This window comes from Triticum aestivum, chromosome 6A (genome assembly GCF_018294505.1).
Source record: "Triticum aestivum cultivar Chinese Spring chromosome 6A, IWGSC CS RefSeq v2.1, whole genome shotgun sequence".
Lineage (NCBI taxonomy): Eukaryota > Viridiplantae > Streptophyta > Magnoliopsida > Poales > Poaceae > Triticum > Triticum aestivum.
The window spans coordinates 368,632,091-368,652,131 of NC_057809.1; the positions used below are offsets into that span (position 1 = coordinate 368,632,091).

Below are 20,041 nucleotides of genomic sequence, written 5' to 3' on the forward strand. Positions count from 1 at the left end.
GTCTGAGGTATCCTGACCCCAATCAGATCTGAATTTCGGTCAGATATGATGGTTGGAACATATTTCCAGGAGTTACGACATCTTTACGGGACCCATTAAGGTGATGTCGTGCCTAGCACACCTAACCGAAGGCCCTATTGTTATAGATTCCTTTTCCACAAGGTTATCCATTCTTCCATGAGGAAATTGTAAGGCTTATTCTATAAGTTATTCCTGATGGATCCTATGTGTATCCAAAGTCTGATCTTTACCCAGTGACCATGTCAATGCTATCTCGAAGCTTGTCTGTGGTACTCCGATTTTTCAATAAGAACATTTGAAGCACAATACTAAATTTTATTCATCAATTATCCAAACACCGTTGCATGTGTAATTTCATGAAATTTCTTTCCCCCTTTCCTAAAGAGTTATCTACATTATATCCTGTCATGGATATCATGTCTGCATGTCCTTGGGAAGGATATACCCTTGAATATGTGTTTAAACACATTTTCCTTCCCATTGTTCTGTTTAATCTGATAATCATATTTTCTTTTCCATTGGTTGGTTTAACGTTGCTTGTGGTCTATAAGATCTAAGCAGTACTATTATCCTGCTTTTGTAAACACCTCGTTCTACAATTCTGTCAGAAAGACCATGTTACTTTTGTTGATGACATTTTGGTAACCACCGATGGACGAGAACTTTGCCTACTGGTCCGCCTCATTCAACGAGCAGGAAAATGGTTTTCTTCGACCCTCGCCCTTGGTACCGACGTTGTTGCCGACATAATCGACAGGCTACCCTCTGACATGTCTTGCTATCATGACCGTGTAAGACGTCATCGCCTTCCTACTTTTAACCCACATGGTGGTCCCATAACCCACAGTTCCACAGGATTGAAACCTGACTCTCCTGCACATCCCCCGGTTTCCCAAGTTCTTCCTCGCGTGTGGCATCGTATGTAGTTCACGGGCACCTTCCTAGTGATCTATTCTGGTAACAAACACAATACTTAATCTCGTTGCTCTGGACCCCTATCGCACTTTGTTTCAGGCATTGAAAAATTGCCTCCCCGCTCGAAACTTCCCATGATACCTCCTTACTTTGCTCTCAATATTTTATGAAGTTTCAATTCGAGAGTTACTTTCCGACACCTTCCCCGATGTTATCAACCAGATGGTCAACCTTGCAGAGGTCCGTTCTCCCGGAATACCCACCCCTTATTCTGTCGTAAGTACGATGGAGATCCTGAAGAAAGGATGCCGGCTTCATCATGATGACCTGGAGCAGAGAAATAAAGATATCAACGTAATGGATCGACCTCTTAGAGAAGAGCAACCAAGACCGAGAAGACTCGTTAGAATTTCGTAAACAAATCTTTCCCCCTTACAACACCTCTTAAATCTCGGGACGAGATTTCTTGTAGTGGAGGAGAATTGTGATGCCCGGATAATTTAGCTACAGTAACCCTCCACTAATGATGCCAAGTCATCACAACTATGCCCTAAGAAAAACAATTCAGAAATATTTCAAACCAAAATTCAAATTTAAAGTAAAGTCAAACAATAAATATTTTTCAAATGTCAAAACAAAAATGTTCGCGTTATTCTATAAATTCCTATGATCATTGACATGTTGAAACAAACTTCATCTGGGTCACAAATAAATTCTTAGGAAATTAATAAGTGGTCCAGCAGCAAATAAAATGGTCTTTTCAAAATAAACGATTATTCATACAATTCAAATTGACCTCAAACTTTGTGAGCCTCCTCAAAATATTGCATAGAATTTAGATGCCCATTTGTCACATTTAACAAAAATCACTTAGTTGCTAAATTTAATAAAAGTAGTGAATAAAATAGGAAAATAGAAAACAAAACCTAACTACTATTGGGCTGGACCTCAAATGTGCAGGAACAGGCCCAGTCCAATTGGGGTCATCCCCAATCTCGCTACAGGAGCAGGGAGCCGTGGCGGGCATCCATGGCGCCCCGGCCAGCTGCCGGCTATCCCGCGGCTCCCCCTGTTGGTTAAGGGCGCCACCAGCAGCCTCCGGCCCCTCTGGAACCCTAGCCCCCAAATCCCCCATCTCCCTCTCCCTCGCCCGCTCTCTTCGCCCCGCGCGAGATCGCCGCGTCACCACCGCTGCGTCGTCGTCACCACGACCAACGAGCTCTCCGCCGCGGGAGAACCTACCAGGAGCCCCGCGTCGCTCGTCCACACCGTCCTCGCCCGCAAGCTCGAGCCGCGGAGGTCGTCATCGCCGGATCGGGCATCTTCCCCTGTTTTGGTCGCCGCCATCCCGCCGCGTCGTTCAGCTCCTCCGGTCCTCCCCGAGCCTCTACGGCCTGTCCCCGGCCTCCCCGAGAATACCATCCGCCCCCTGGTGAGCTCCTCTCCCCATCCCCCTCTTTTCCTTGCTCGATCCGTCACCGTATCGTCGTCCTCGTGAGCCTGGCCGCCATGGCCGACGCTTTGCGTCCGAGAGCAAGCTCGCCTGCCCAGCGCCTCTGCTCCTCGCAGTGCGCCCATAGCAGCTCCTCGTCGCGCCTTGCCTTGCGCCCGGCTGTGCCTCGACGCACGTGTCGGTCCCCGCGTTGCCGTGCTCCCGGCCGCCCCTGCGAGCCGCCGCAGCCTGCTCCTGCGCTGCTGCTGCTACTTACTTCTCTACTTGCTGTTGCTATGCGTTGCTACTAGCGCTGCTGCTGCATCCTACTACTGCCGCTGCTTACTGTACTTTGTAGTTACTAGCTAGCTTTTCTAGTTTTACAATGACTAACACTCTAGATAGTCCCTAAACGGTGGCTAACCAACTACTAACTTGGGCAAAAATAATATGAGTAGAAAGTTTGCATGACAAACTCCATTTTATCCCACTGGACCAAATCCCTTCGATGCCTGTATTAAATCCTATCAAAATCGCAAAATGCTTTGTTTTGTTAAAAGGGAACAGAAGTAACTCCTAGCTACGTGCTTTATGTGTGTATTCTGTAGATGTGTGTACAGCGTGTGTGTGGCCGGTGTGCCCATGTGTGTAGGGCTGCCCCAAAGCAGCGCGTGTGTGTATGTGCTGTGTAGGAGTGTGTGTGTGATATTTATGCAGCGTGTGAGTGTGTCTGGCCGATGTGCCATGTGTGTGGGGCTGCCCCAAAATTAGTTAGGTCTAATTTAAATAGATGGATTAGTTTTAGGATTATTTTTGCTCCTTAGCTAGTTTTATTAGTGCTAAGTTACTCTAGTAGTAGATGACATGTTGGCCCTCTTTTTAAATAAGTTAGGTTTAGAGTCTATGACATGCGGGCCACACCTATCCTTTTGACTAGTCAAATTGACTTGGTCAATTCGGTTTAAGCTAAATATAATAATTCTAGAATATTATTAAAACTTTAGAAACATAATATAAAATAATACGTAACTCGGATGAAAAAACTTTGTACATGAAAGTTTCTCAGAACGACGAGATGAATCCCGATAAGCAGCCCTTCCGTCCGCCGCGCATCCCTAGCATAGCGAACACGCAACTTTTCCCCCTCCGGTTCATTTTTCCGAAAACGTCAAACACCGGGAATACTTTTCCGAATGTTTCCCTCCTTCGCCGGCATCGCCTAGCACCGCGTTAGGGCATATCTAGCACCGGGTATTGCCTCGTTATGTTTTGAGATGCTTTGTTTGCTCCGTATTTACTGTTTCTTCCCCCTCTTCTTCTTCGGTAGACCCCGAGACCGGCGCTGATGCCACTGAGTACGACTAGGTCCCGATGAACCCTTCTTGCCAAAGCAACCAGGCAAGCCCCCCTTTGATCACCACATATCGCCTATCTTCTCTCTACTACTTGCATTAGAGTAGTGTAGCATGTTACTGCTTTCCGTTAATCCTATCCTGATGCATAGCCTGTCCTTGCTACTACTGTTGTTACCTTTACCTGCAATTCTAATGCTTAGTATATGATGCTAGTTTATCATCAGTGGCCCTACATTCTTGTCCGTATGCCATGCTATACTATCGGGCCGTGATCACTCGGGAGGTGATCACGGGTATATACTATATACTTTATACATGATACATGTGATGACTAAAGTCGGGTTGGCTCAAGGAGTCCCCGCGGTTGATTCACGAATTGGGGGCTGGAAGGACATACTTTCCCGACGACCCTTTGTGTGGATCTTTGTGGCGAAGCGACAGGGCATGTTGAGACCACCTAGGAGAGAGGTGGGCCTGGCCCTGGTCGGCGTTCGCGGTTATTTCAAGATAACATGTTTAACGAGATCTTGGTATTTGATCTGAGTCTGGCCACTGGCCTATACGCACTAACCATCTACGCGGGGACAGTTATTGGCACTCGACGTCGTGGTATTAGCCGAAGCCTTCGTGACGCCAGCGACTGAGCGGCGCGCGCCGGATTGGGCCGTAAGCCTGCTCTTGTATTAACGGGGCTAGTTCTGCTTCCGGCCGCGTTCACAACGTGCAGGTGTGTAGAGGGCGATGGGCCCAGACCCCTGCGCCATAGGATTTAGACCGGCGTGCTGACCTCTTTGTTGTGCCTAGGTAGGGCTGCGACGTGTTGATCTTCCGAGGCCGGGCATGACCCAGAAAAGTGTGTCCGGCCAAATGGGATCGAGCGTGTTGGGTTATGTGGTGCACCCCTGCAGGGAAGTTAATCTATTCGAATAGCCGTGATCTTCGGTAACAGGACGACTTGGAGTTGTACCTTGACCTTATGACAACTAGAACCAGATACTTAATAAAACACACCCTTCCAAGTGCCAGATACAACCGGTGATCACTCTCTCACAGGGCGACGAGGGGAGGATCATCGGTTAGTATTATGCTATGCGATGTCACTTGGTGAACTTACCTTCTACTCTCTTCTCCTGCTGCAAGATGGAGGTTACCAGAAGCGTAGTCTTCGAAAGGCCTAGCTATCCCCCTCTTATTCCGGCATTCTGCAGTTCAGTCCACATATGATAGCCTTATTCCATTTGATACCAATGCATACATATGTAGTGTAGCTCCTTGCTTGCAAGTACTTTAGATGAGTACTCATGGTTGCATTGCTCCCTCTTTTCCCCCTTTCTATACCCGATTGCTGCGACCAGACGATGGAGCCCAGGAGCCAGACGCCACTGTCGGTGACGACTACTACTACTCGGGAGGTGCCTACTACTACGTGCAGCCCGTTGACGACGACCAGGAGTAGTTTAGGAGGATACCAGGCAGGAGGCCTGCGCCTCTTTCGATCTGTATCCCAGTTTGTGCTAACCTTCTTAAAGCAGACTTGTTTAACTTATGTCTGTACTCAGATATTGTTGCTTCCGCTGACTCGTCTATGATCGAGCTCTTGTATTCGAGCCCTCGAGGCCCCTGGCTTGTAATATGATGCTTGTATGACTTATTTTATTCGTAGAGTTGTGTTGTGATATGTTCCAGCGAGTCCCTGATCTTGATCGTACACGTTTGCGTGTATGATTAGTGTACGATTGAATCGGAGGCGTCACATCCCCCAGTGCGAGGCCCCTTCGGTGGCGGCGTCCATACCAGCCGGATCTGCTGCTGCTGCTCCGACTCTTCGTCGATCGCTCGCTCGCTCGCCCAGCTGCTGCTGCTGCACCCCCCCTCGCTCGTGCTGCTGCTCTGCTCCGATTAAGCCACACTTCAGTCGACTGAATCGACTTTTGGGTCAGTCGATTTTTAGGGGTTGGGGGGGAGGGGGCTCGCCGGAGTTAAGGAAGAACCACCCGCAGCGGGGACGGGGGCTCGCCGAAGAGGTACCCCACTATCTATCTTAGGGTTCAGGGTGGGGGGCCTAGAGGGCTGGCCGGGGCGGCGATGGCGAGTTGTTTCGGGGCGGCGAGGCGGCGCTGGGGCCGGCGGTTCGGCCGGTGGTGGCTGGCGGCTCAGGGGGGTGCAGGTTGAAGATGAACTGCAGGCCCTCCCTAAACTACATGTCAAGTGCCCCTCTGCTACCATTGTGTTCAGTTTCGACAGTAGCATTCAGATTCCACAGTAAATTTCAGTTTCGACAGTTAATTTCAGAGTCACAGTTTTTACCTCATCTGTTGTAGTTAGGTGCTTTTTGGTGATGTTAATTTTACATCCATTTTACATCATCTATTGGAAATGCTATTAGAATCCCACTTGAGACTGACGATTCTGTCTTGTGCTGCTTCAGCCTTGACGTCTTACGGCTCACCGGAGCTGCTCCAACGACAGAACGATCCATCACAACAGAGCAGTGCCCTGGACGCCGTCTACAGATTCCTTAGATCTTCCTCCTCACCTCCGACAGCCACCTCTGCCTCAACTGCTTCAGCGACCAACCCAATGATGCTGAGGTCGACACGGCTACGGCAAAGAGGTTGTACACTTGTTGCATCACTTATTACTATACATTCACGTCGATCCATTAGGGCTATTTTGGTTGAACGGAAAAACATCGATCCACTAGTTGTTACCATCACTCTAAATTTCTGCATGCTCTCCTTACATAATCTCACCATATTTTTTTCGTATGCATGTCAGATATTGTACACAGTCATGCTGAACATGTAGAGCAAAAAAGAAGAGTTTTGCGCGGCAATACAATGTCATGCAGACATCGCTCCATGGTGGGTTCAATGGCAAACCCTCCCCATCCCTCTCCAGATTGTAATCCAGAGGAAGATATCTGTTCTGAGGCGGATTCGGACGCCGCTGACCATTCCTATTTACCCCCCAAGGTGTTTGCTCTACGTTGGCATGATGATGTTAGTCATATCATGCATATGTTGCCTTGCAGTGCCTACTTTTGACATCATATATGTCATCTGCTTAGTTTAGACATGTTCTGTAATGCCACCTGTTTAGTTTCTATATCATATATGGGAATTATGCAGTCTCATGTCTTTTAGCCAGCCATAATATATGTGAAATGTGCAATGCCATCCTGTTTAACCAGGCATCATATATTTGAATGATATCTTTCCCATCCCTTTCTTCATTACATTTCCATTTGTCGACAATGTTTGTACATTAAACTACTCTTCTTGTGAATCAACTATTTGGGTGGGAGATGGAAAAATCTAGAGTGAAAACAAGGCCTTCAGAGCAGACAGTGCTACCTGTCGAAGCAGATCTCTTGTTGGGTCCTGATAACTCCTCAGAGATGGATTCAGAGATAGATGACCAGTCCTATTCCCCCACTGAGGTGTATGCTCTAACTTGGCACGGTTATATTGCTCATATCATGCATACGGTGTCTTGCACGGCATAGTTTAGACATCATATACACAATATTCAACACCATGTTCTTAATTCAGACATCCTATCGAATGCCCTCTGTTTAGCATATGAATCATATATGTGAATTAAATGATGCGATCCTGATTACTTAGATAACATGTAGGTGAATTATGTCAGACGATCCTGTTTAGTTATTCATCATATCTTTGAATTATGTTATGCTATGCTATCCAGTTTAGATAGACATCATATATGTGAAATTATGCCATGCTATCCATTTTAGTTAAACAATATACATGTCAACTATTTCATGCCCTCTTTTTTCCACACTATCTATTGCATGTGTCTCTCATACAATGTCTGTACATTCAACTATGTTTCCTGTTTATCAGCCATTTGAATTGGAGCGGGTGATGCCAGTATCTAGCGAACTAAAAACACGGTCTTCAAATAAAACAGTGCTACCTCTTGGTAGAGATAGCACCCCGGTTGTACATGCATAAGAACTAGCCCTACCACACATAACCCAAACTCTCGCAGATTGTACCCCTACTACGATGGACAGAGAACCAGCTTCACCCAATCTAACCCCAACCCCAGCGGATAGTAACCCAGTTCCTGTTGACACAACACCATCTCCACCACAGAGCTCCCAAACAAGAGCAGTTAGTAAGGCAGCTCCAGTGCCCAAAGGGCCAGTACTATCACGGCAAACCCCAACTCCACCAGTTAGTACGCCTATTCCTGTGGAGGAAGCACAACCAGCTAGTCGTAGTTTAGCATCTATTGCATTTGATGTTGTTAAATCGTATGTGCATATCTTCCCATCTTGGAAATATTATACTGAAGATGAAGGAAAATGCCAGGTGCAGGTGTTTGTCCAGGAGTTATGTGTAAGTAATGTTATTCATGACAATTACTTTGCTTTGTCCCATACATCCTACCTCCATGATGGTTATAATACAACAAATTTTCCCATTTTTCTCTATAGAGAAGGACCAATTTGGAAACTCAGGATGAGGTAACCTGTGCTAATACCTCTGCTATCTTTAAGAATGCTTGGTGGCAGTATCGGAATTACCTGAAGAAAACATACTTCACCGGCAAATAAACTCATCAAATTCGCTTACGTTCTCCCGAGACACATTTACTGGACGATGACTGGGAAAGCCTTGTTCTGTACTGGTCCCGAACCAAGAATGTGGTAAGGTCTATGAGCTCATTTTCTATTTTTAAGTATTATATTCTTGCGTCTTACTGTACTCTGTTCATGTAGAACAAGTGCCTAAAGCTGAAGAACAACTGTTCTAATTTAAGATTCCATTGCTATCATAGGACATAGATATATGTTTGTTTGATGATTTTATTATGTACTAGTACTTGGAAATAGAAGACTTCGTAGTTTAATCCTGTCCACCTTACTAATGAACTGGTTCACCGAAATGAGTTTCATATACTAGTACATGCTAAACTTGTTATTTGTCTGCTTGTTTCTTCTTTTAGAATGCTGATAGAATATTGGAGAAGAGTGCCTTATTAAGCAATGGTAAAGGAAGTAATCCAGATAAGGTTCAGGATAGTGACACATCCTGTCTTGGTTTAGTGTTGGAGTTACTGGCCACTACCGCTTGCAGAAGCTATTCAAACTCATTGTCTGAATCAGTTCGGTTTGTTGAGTCTCAACTACAAGCTGAAAGACATCGATCAGCTGTGCTACGACAAGAAGCGGAAGGACTGCGGAAGTCCCTGGAGCATTCAGATGCATACTTTCTGGTGCAACAGCAAGCGTTGGAGGATTTTAGCGCCAAACAGGACAAAGCTAATCAGCTTGCTAAGCTTATTGCCAGCATGGTGGATACCCAGGATAACATTTCTTGAGCTCTTCTGAAGTTGTTTCAGTTATGCTCTTGTTTTGCTGCCGCGTTTATTTGCACTGGTGGCGAACTTTGATGCCCAGTGGATGTAATATGTGTAATAGCCGTGATAGCCTAGCGTTAGTTGCTTGCTTATTTATTTCCTTGTTGTCTTGTTTATTTGTTTGCTTGTAGTCATTGCAGTTCTTTTTCCGCGGTTAACTAGTGGCTGCAATAACCTATTTTTTAAAACTAGGCCATATAACCATGGGCTAATATTTACTATAGTGACACTGGGCCTCCTACGGGCTGTAGAAACAGTGGGCCTTTTATGGGCCGTAGAAACAGTAGGCCTTCTACGGGCCGTAGAAACAATGGGCCTTCTACGGGCCGTATCATCAATGGGCCTTATACGGGCCGTATGATCGATTGGCCAAACATGGGCCAATAACATGCCACATTATGGCCGTAAACGGTCTAGAGTTGGAATCGTCCGTTCATGGGCCGACCGTAACGGGCCATCGTTAATAGGTCGTATTTGATGATGCTATGAAAACGGCCCAACGTATTAACGGACCACAAACGGGCCGACTGTAACCACGGTCTGAATTTGGCCCACAAGCAGAAAATGACAGTAACGGGCCGTAAGTAAACGAATGCTGTAAATGAGCCCAAGAATAAATGGGCTCTGAGAAGGCCGAAAGATAACATGAGCTGGAAATGGCCCAACGGAATAAGGGCCGTTAATGGGTATAAAGTGATACACTGTTCATTACGGGCCAGTTTCACCACAGGCCGTTAATGAGTGTAAAGTGATACACTTTCATTACGGGCCAGTTTCACCACAGGCCGTTAATAGGCCAAGAGTTACACAGGGCCTCATATGGGCCGAAAGACGTCATGGGCCATACATGGGCCAGAAGTGAAAATGGGCTGGAATCATATTGGATGACCTAGATGACGGTACTGGGCCTAATTCAGATAGGGCGTAACGGGCCTTGGGTTAGCGGGCTGTAAATGGGCTATATGCGAACATGCCGTTAACAGGCTTTCCATGGGCCGGCCCGCCAGCTTTTGACCAAGTCAAACGGGCCGGCCTTTTCACAGGAATGGGCCTCTGTTGGGCCGTGCCATGTGTCGACGTATCATAGGTGCCTATCTGACCAACTGACGAACTGACACGTGTTTCGTCCGGCCAATAAGAATTTTACACATGGAAATTTCCCATTGGTCGGGGCTGTTAACGGGTTATCGGATCCAAAAGCCGTCCCGATAGCTTAACGGTGTTCTGTTACGGTGGATGCCACGTGTCGGTCACCCTTGACGAAAGCACTTCTGTGACGCGTGATTTATCGTCATGGAAGTGGACACTTCCGTGATGATAATTTTGGTAATGTCTTGGAACACTTCTACGACAGCACATGTATGGCTATCTTGGTTCTGTCATAAATTTGTCATGAATGTACATGCATGACAAAAAAAGTGACCTACTGTGACAAACACGTATCATCACGGAAGTGTATTTTTTTCGTAGTGCCTCCTACTGGATTGATACCTTGGTTCAAAAAAACGGAGGGAAATACTTACGCTACTTTGCTGCATCATCCCTTCCTCTTCAGGGAAAACCAACGCAATGCTCAAGAGGTAGCAAGAAGGATTTCTGGCGCCGTTGCCAGGGAGGTCTACGCAAAAGTCAACATACCAAGTACCCATCACATACCCTTATCTCCTGAAGTACATTATTTGCCATTTGCCTCTCATTTTCCTCTCTCCCACTTCACCCTTGCCGTTTTATTCGCCCTCTCTCTCTATCCTCCCTCTCTTTCCCTATTTGCCTCTTCTTTTGTTTGCCTTCTTCCTGTATGTATCGTTGTTTGTGGTTCCATGTGCCTTCTATTTGCTTGCATCTTTGCTTGCTAAAAATCTATTGATATGGATCTACTTAAAGTGTTCTACTTAGATCATCTTTGATCCTTATGCGCTCATGCTGATACCCCAACTAGCCTAGTTGATGGGAAATCTTTAGATGAGCATGCTCATTTTGTGCGTCACCGTTTATCTGAAAAAGGGAGACTCTTATGGAATCAAATAAACAGATTGTTGTGTTGTGCTTGGAATCTTTGTGAAATTTATGATTTTACTTGTTGCTCTAAGAACCCTAAAAAACACCTCCCCTACCTATGTGAGTTTAATGATATTGAAATCTTATCTTCTTATGCAAAGGGTGTTTATAGTTACTACGATATAGAACAAATTGAAGAATTTGTTGCTTTTAAGGGTGCTTATGAAGTTGCTTCTTTGATTGAAAAATATGATATTACTCTCTACGAATCTAAAATTTTTGACATACTTAAATATTGCTATGAAAAATATGCTCATAATGTCTATGTCAGAGAATTTATTGAAAGAATGACCGTTGCTTCAGAAGAATATAATGATATGCATGAATCTATAGATAATTATGATTCCGATGATTTGATTGAAATATCCCTTGATGAACATGATGCTTGCTATTCGTGTGGCCATGATGCCAATATTTATGAAGATGAATTTGCTATAGTTCCTTATGTTAAACATGAGATTGTTGCTATTGCACCCATACTTAATAGTTCCTTCGATGAAAAGCATGATTGCAATGATGTTATTATAAATTCTCTTAATTTCAATTGTGTTAATGATATGCAAAACCCTAAGCTTGGGGATGCTAGTTTTGCTATGACTACTATTTGTTGCAATGATCATGATTGGGGTGATTCTTCTTTTGATCTTGAAAATTTATTTAAGCCCCATGATGAATATGAGATTGATAATAGTGTTTGCAATATTATTGAAAGTGGGTTTGGAAGAGTGTCAACTTTAGATCCCACTATTTTGGAAGAATGTCAACTTTGCATACATGTGGATCTTGTTAACAATATGTTTTGTGATAGCTATATTGTTGAATTTTCTTATGATCCTACATGTAATTATTACGAGAGAGGAAAATATGGTTGTAGAAATTTTCATGTTACTAAACTACCTCTCGTTATGTTGAGATTGCTATTGTTTCTTTCCTCTTCCTTCCATATGCTAGTTTTTGCTTGCCTTGATAATTTGTTTGCCTATAAGATGCCTATGCATAGGAAGTATGTTAGACTTAGATGTGTTTGTCACATGCTTTATGATGCTCCTTTTGTGCTTCAATTCTTGTCTTTCATGTGAGCATCATTAAAATTATCAATGCCTAGCTAGGGGCGTTAAACGATAGCGCTTGTTGGGAGGCAACCCAGTTTTATTTTTATTCCATGATTTTTGATCCTGTTTAGTAATAAATAATTTATCTAGCCTCTGTTTAGGTTGTGTTTTTTGTGTTTAATTACTGTTTGTGCCAAGTAGAACCGTTGGAAAGACTTGGGGAAAGTCTTGATATCTTGCTGTAAAAAAAAGAAACTTTAGCGCTCACGAGAACTGCTGCCATTTTTATTTGGAAAGTGATATTTAGTTAATTCTTTTTGAATATGATTAATAGATAAATTCCTCACGTACAGAAATTTATTTTAGAATTTTTGGGGTTCCAGATCTTGCGCTAGCTACAGATTACTACAGACTGTTCTGTTTTTGACAGATTCTGTTTTTTTCATGCGTTGTTTGCTTATTTTGATAAATCTATGGCTAGTAAAATAGTTTATAAACCATAGATAAGTTGGAATACAGTAGGTTTAACATCAATATAAATAAATAATGAGTTCATTACAGTACCTTGAAGTTGTCTTTTGTTTTCTTTCGCTAACGGAGCTCACGAGATTTTCTACTTTGAGTTTTGTGTTGTGAAGTTTTCAAGTTTTGGGTAAAGATTTGATGGATTATGGAACAAGGAGTGGCAAGAGCCTAATCTTGGGGGTGCCCATGGCACCCCCAAGATAATATAAGGACACCTAAAAGCCAAAGTTTGGGGATGCCCCGGAAGGCATCCCCTCTTTCGTCTACTTCTATCGGTAACTTTACTTGGAGCTATATTTTTATTCGCCACATGATATGTGTTTTGCTTGGAGCGTCTTGTATGATTCGAATCTTTAATTTTTAGTTTACCACAATCATCCTTGCTGTAGACACCTTTTGAGAGAGCCATACATGATTTGGAATTTGTTAGAATACTTTATGTGCTTCGCTTATATCTTTTGAGTTATATAGTTTTGCTCTAGTACTTCACTTATATCTTTTAGAGCACGGTGGTGGATTTGTTTTATAGAAACTATTGATCTCTCATGATTCACTTAGATTATTTTGAGAGTCTTAAATAGCATGGTAATTTGCTTAAAATCCTAATATGCTTGGTATACAAGATTAATAATAAAACTTTCTTATGAGTGTGTTGAATACTATGAGAAGTTTGATGCTTGACAATTGTTTTGAGATATGAAGATGGTGATATTAAAGTTGTGCTAGTTGGGTATTTGAATTTGAAGAATACTTGTGTTAAGGTTTGTGATTCCGGTAGCATGCACGTATGGTGAACCGTTGTGTGATGAAGTAGGAGCATGATTTATTTATTGATTGTCTTCCTTATGAGTGGCGGTCGGGGACGAGCGATGGTCTTTTCCTACCAATCTATCCCCCTAGGAGCATGCGTGTAATACTTTGCTTTGATAACTTATAGATTTTTTCAATAAGTATATGAGTTCTTTATGACTAATGTTGAGTCCATGGATTATACGCACTTTTCTCACCCTTTCACCATTGCTAGCCTCTCTAATACCGCACACCTTTCGCCGGTATCATACACCCACCATTACCTTCCTCAAAACAGCCACCATACCTACCTATTATGGCATTTCCATAGCCATTCCGAGATATATTGCCATGCAACTTTCCACCGTTCCGTTTATTATGACACACCCCATCATTGTCATATTGCTTAGCATGATCATGTAGTTGACATAGTATTTGTGGCAAAGCCACCGTTCATAATTCCTTCATACATGTCACTCATTAGTCATTGCATATCCCGGTACACCGCCGGAGGCATTCATATAGTCATATTTTGTTCTAAGTATCGAGTTATAATTGTTGAGTTGTAAGAAAATAAAAGTGTGATGATCATCATTATTAGAGCATTGTCCCAGTGAGGAAAGGATGATGGAGACTATGATTCCCCCACAAGTCGGGATGAGACTCCGGATGAAAAATAAAAAAGAAAAGAAAAAGAAAAGAGGCCTAAAAAAGAAGAAGAGAAAAGGCCCAAATAAAAAAATGAGAGAAAAAGAGAGAAGGGGCACTGCTACTATCCTTCTACCACACTTGTGCTTCAAAGTAGCACCATGATATTCATAGTAGAGAGTCTCTCATTTCGTCACTTTCATATACTAGTGGGAAATTTTCATTATAGAACTTGGCTTGTATATTCCAATGATGGGCTTCCTCAAAATGCCCTAGGTCTTCACGAGCAAGCAAGTTGGATGCACACCCACTTAGTTTGTTTTTGAGCTTTCATATACTTATAGCTCTAGTGCATCCATTGCATGGCAATCCCTACTCACTCACATTGATATCTATTGATGGGCATCTCCATAGCCCGTTGATACGCCTAGTTGATGTGAGACTATCTTCTCCCTTTCTTTCTTCTCCACAACCACCATTCTATTCCACCTATAGTGCTATATCCGTGGATCACACTCATGTATTGTGTGAAGATTGAAAAAGTTTTGAGAATGTCAAAAGTATGAAACAATTACTTGGCTTGTCATCGGCGTTGTGCATGATTTAAATACTTTGTGTGGTGAAGATAGAGCATAGCCAGACTATATAGTTTTGTAGGTATAACTTTCTTTGGCCATGTTATTTTGAGAATACATAATTGCTTTGTTAGTATGCTTGAAGTATTATTATTTTTATGTCAATATGAACTTTTGTCTTGAATCTTTCGGATCTGAATTTTCATACCACAATTAAGAAGAATTACATTAAAATTATGCCAAGTAGCACTCCACATCAAAAATTCTGTTTTTTATCATTTACCTACTCGAGGACGAGCAGGAATTAAGCTTGGGGATGCTTGATATGTCTCCAACGTATCTATAATTTTTGATTGCTCCATGCTATATTATCTACTATTTTGGACATTATTGGGCTTTATTATCCACTTTTATATTATTTTTAGGACTAACCTATTAACCGGAGGCCCAGCCCAGAATTGCTGTTTTTTGCCTGTTTTAGGGTTTCGAAGAAAAGGAATATCAAACGGAGTCCAAACGGAATGAAACCTTCGGGAACATGATTTTCTCAACGAACAAGACCCAGGAGACTTGGACACTACGCCAAGACACAAAAGAGGAGGCCACAAAGTAGGGGGGCGCGCCTACCCCCGAGGTGCGCCCTCCACCCTTGTGGGCCCCCTGTTGCTCCACCGACGTACTCCTTCCTCCTATATATACCTACGTACCCCCAAACGATCAGATACGGAGCTAAAACCCTAATTCCACCGCCGCAACTTTTTGTATCCACGAGATCCCATCTTGGGGCCTGTTCTGGAGCTCCATCGGAGGGGGCATCGATAACGGAGGGCTTCTACATCAACACCATAGCCCCTCCAATGAAGTGTGAGTAGTTCACCTCAGACCTACGGGTCCATAGTTATTAGCTAGATGGCTTCTTCTCTCTTTTTGGATCTCAAGACAATGTTCTTCCCCTCTCTTGTGGAGAACTATTCGATGTAATCTTCTTTTTGCGGTGTGTTTGTTGAGACCGATGAATTGTGGGTTTATGATCAAGTCTATCTATGAACAATATTTGAATCTTCTCTGAATTCTTTTATGTATGATTGGTTATCTTTGCAAGTCTCTTCGAATTATCAGTTTGGTTTGGCCTACTAGATTGATCTTTCTTGCAATGGGAGAAGTGCTTAGCTTTGGGTTCAATCTTGTGGTGTCCTTTCCCAGTGACAGTAGGGGCAACAAGGCACGTATTGTATTGTTGCCATTGAGGATAACAAGATGGGGTTTTCATCATATTGCATGAGTTTATCCCTCTACATCATGTCATCTTGCTTAAGGTGTTACTCTGTTTTTAACTTAGTACTCTAGATGCATGCTGGATAGCGGTCGATGAGTGGAGTAATAGTAGTAGATGCAGGCAGGAGTCAATCTACTTGTCTCGGACGTGATGCCTATATACATGATCATGCCTAGATATTCTCATAACTATGCTCAATTCTGTCAATTGCTCAACAGTAATTTGTTCACCCACCGTAGAATACTTATGCTCTCGAGAGAAGCCACTAGTGAAACGTATGGCCCCCGGGTCTATCTTCATCATATTAATCTCCTACTACTTAGTTATTTCCTTTTCTTTTTTTACTTTGCTTTTATTTTTACTTTGCATCTTTATCACAAAAATACCAAAAATATTATCTTATCATATCTATCAGATCTCACTCTCGTAAGTTGACGTGTAGGGATTGACAACCCCTTATCACGTTGGTTGCGAGGATTTATTTGTTTTGTGCAGGTGCGAGGGACTGGCGCGTAGCCTCCTACTGGATTGATACCTTGGTTCTCAAAAACAGAGGGAAATACTTACGCTACTTTGCTGCATCATCCCTTCCTCTTCAGGGAAAACCAACGCACTGCTCAAGAGGTAGCGGCCCCCAGACTGCCTCTTTGCTCTATAAATACCCGAATATTCCAGAAACCCCAGGGGAGTCGACGAAATATTCATCCAGCCGCCGTAGAGTCCGGAACCACCATATCTAGTCTAGACACCATCTCGGATGGGGTTCACCACCTCCATTGGTGCCTCTCTGATGATGCGTGAGTAGTTCTTTGTAGACCTTTGGGTCCGCAGTTAGTATCTAGATGGCTTCATCTCTCTGTCTTGATTCTCAATAGAATGGTCTCTTCGAGATTCATATGATGTAACTCTATTGCGGTGCATTTGTTGGGATCGATGAACTTTGAGTTTATGATCAGATCTATATTTTTATATCCATGAAAGTATTTGAGTTTCTTTGATATCTTTTATGCATGATCTCTTATAGCCTCGTATTTCTTCTCCGATAATTGGGTTTTGTTTGTCCAACTTGATCTATTTATCTTGCAATGGGAAGATGTGCTTTGTAGTGGATTCGATCTTACAGTGTTTGATCCCAGTGACAGAAAGGGAAAGAACACATATGTGTCGTTGCTACTAAGGATAAAATGATGGAGTCTATCTCTACATAGATAGATCTTGTCTACATCAGGTCATCATTCTTATTGCATTACTCCGTTTCTCCGTGAACTTAATACACTAGATGCATGTTGGATAGTGGTCGATGTGTGGAGTAATAGTAGTAGATGTAGGTAGGAGTCGGTCTATTAATCTTGGACGTGATTCCTATGTAATGATCATTGCCTGGATATCGTCATGACTATTTGAAGTTCTATTAATTTCCCAACGGTAATTTGTTCACCCACCGCTTTGCTATTTTTCTCGAGAGAAGCCACTAGTGAAACCTACGCCCCCCGGGTCTCTTTCTCATATTATTTGCCTTTGCGACATACTTTTATTTGCCTTTATTTTCAGATCTATTAGTCCAAAAACCCAAAAATACTTTGCTGCACTTTATTTTATTTGCGATCTATTTATTCAATATATTACTACTTTTTCCCGTCACGCACCAATTTCTGGCACCGTACCCGAAAGGGATTGACAATCCCTTTAACACACCGGGTTGCGAGGATTTGTTATCTATGTGTCGGGGCTGTTTACGTTGTGTTGCTTGGTTCTCCTAATGGTTCGATAACCTTGGTTTCATATCTGGGGGAAATACCTACCGCCGTTGTGCTGCATCATCCCTTCCTCTTTGGGAAAATACCGATGTAGCTTCAAGTGACATCAGATACCATTATTATCATATTATATCATGGTTGTTTTGACAACGTGTTGCCGTTTGAGATATCTTATTATTGCTCGCTAGCTGATTATGTCATTGATATGAGTTAATATATTTTTTAAGAGTTATTGTCGGCATGGTTAGTTATAATATTGACTGAAAACCTGGGTGTTGTTTAAGCTTATTTATGCAAACAAGAGCAAAAGAGTTTGTAAAAGTTTTTCTTTTTCACTTTTAGTTTATCAACTGAATTGCTTGAGGACAAGCAAAGGTTTAAGCTTGGGGAGTTGATACGTCTTCAACGTATCTACTTTTCCTAACGCTTTTCCTCTAGTTTTGGACTCTAATTTACATTATTTGAATGAAACTAACCCCAGACTGACGTTGTTTTCAGCAGAACTACCATGGTGTTGTTTTTGTGCAGAACTAAAAGTTGTCGGAATGGAATGCAACTTTGCAAGGAATTTTTATATAAATAAAGAGAATTTCTGGAGCCAAGATCCATCGGAGGGGGAACCTGGGTGGGCACAACCCACCAGGGCGCGCCCCCTCCTGGCGTGCCCAGGTGGGTTGTCCCCACCTGGTGGCCCTAGAGACCTCAACACTGATACTATAAAATCACATATGTGGAGAAAAAAACTATGGAGAAAGAATTATCGTGATCCAGGAGACGGAGCCGCTGTCACCTCTCGTTCTTCATCGGGAGAACAAATCTGGAGTCTGTTTGGGGCTCCGGAGAGGGGGATCTTCGTTCTTCATCATCACCAGCCCTTCTCCATCGCCAATTCCATGATGCTCCCCACCGGGAGTGAGTAATTCCTTCGTAGGCTCGCTGGTAGGTGAGGAGTTGGATGAGATTCATCATGTAATCGAGTTAGTTTTGTTAGGGCTTGACCCCTAGTACCCACTATGTTCTAAGAATGATGTTGCTATGACTTTGACATGCTTAATGCTTGTCACTTTGGGCCCGGGTGCCATGAGTTTAGATATGAATCGTTTATGTTATCACCATTATATCCATGTTCTAGATCCGGTCTTGCAAGTTATGGTCACCTACTATGTGTTGTGATCCGGCAACCCCGGAGTGACAATAGTCGGGACCACTCCCGGTGATGACCGTAGTTTCAGCAGTTCATGTATTCACTATGTGTTAATGCTTTGTTCCGGTTCTCTATTAAAAGGAGGCCTTAATATCCCTTAGTTTACAATTGTACCCCGCTGCCATGGGAGGGTAGGACAAAAGATATCATGCAAGTTCTTTCCATAAGCACGTATGACTATTTACGGAATACATGCCTACATTATATTGATGAACTAGAGCTAGTGTCGTATCGCCCTAGGTTATAACTGTCTCATGATGAATATCATCCAACAAGTCACTGATCCAATGCCTACAAATTTATCCTATATTGTTCTTGCTAAGTTACTACTGCTATCATTACTGTTGCACTTGCTACAAAATTATTACTATCACTATTACCGTACCATTGCTGCTGCTACTATTATCAAAACTATCATACTACTTTGCTACTGATCGAGTTTCTGCAGATAATTAATCTCCAGGTGTGGTTGAATTGACAACTCAGCTACCAATACCTTCAAATATTCTTTGGATCCCCTTGTGTCGAATCTATAAATTTGGGTTGAATACTCTACCCTCGAAAACTGTTGCGATCCCCTATACTTGTGGGTTATTAGGCACTATGTCAATAGGTTAGTCCCAAAAAATGATATAAAGTTGCTAGTAAATGAATATGAAACATCCAAGACTGATAAGATAACAACATAGAACAATAAAAAATTATAGATACATTGGAGAGGTATCAGCATCCCCAAGCTTAATTCCTGCTCGTCCTCGAGTAGGTAAATGATTAAAACGGAATTTTTGATGTGGAATGCTGCCTAACATGTTCATCACATATTGTTTTCTTTTGTAGCATGGACATTTGGACTTTTATATGATTCAAAGCAATAGTCTATAATTGACATGAGGATATCAATACTCAAGCATATCAAAAAGCAACCATGTCTTTCAAAATATTAACACTAAAGAAAGCTATCCCTAGCCCATCATGCTCAATCATTGATCCATCCACGAAACATACTCGAATATTAGCTACATCTAATTCACAAGTATGAT

The 20,041-nt window shown here is 42.7% G+C and overlaps 1 protein-coding gene across 2 annotated transcripts; it reads left to right on the forward strand.

Moving 5' to 3' along the window:
- Positions 1–1,805: 1,805 nt before the first annotated feature.
- On the forward strand, positions 1,806–6,245 carry LOC123130634 (uncharacterized). Of its 2 annotated transcripts, none has more exons than XM_044550471.1 (2): positions 1,806–2,368; positions 3,696–3,950. In XM_044550471.1, the coding sequence occupies exons 1-2, from the start codon at positions 1,889–1,891 to the stop codon at positions 3,741–3,743; spliced, it is 528 nt and encodes a 175-aa protein (XP_044406406.1). In that variant the 5' UTR covers positions 1,806–1,888; the 3' UTR covers positions 3,744–3,950. The 2 variants fall into 2 exon arrangements, with proteins under 2 accessions (XP_044406406.1, XP_044406407.1); XM_044550472.1 differs by lacking the exon at positions 3,696–3,950 and adding an exon at positions 6,152–6,245 and having other exon boundaries at positions 1,814–2,368.
- Positions 6,246–20,041: the final 13,796 nt, after the last annotated feature.

Excerpts from the sequence above, each read along its gene's own strand:
- LOC123130634 (XM_044550471.1), top strand. The coding sequence starts at position 1,889 with ATGTGCAGGAACAGGCCCAGTCCAATTGGGGTCATCCCCAATCTCGCT. Across the intron at positions 2,369-3,695 it reads AGAATACCATCCGCCCCCTG|ACCCCGAGACCGGCGCTGAT; the intron begins GTGAGCTCCTCT and ends CTTCTTCGGTAG.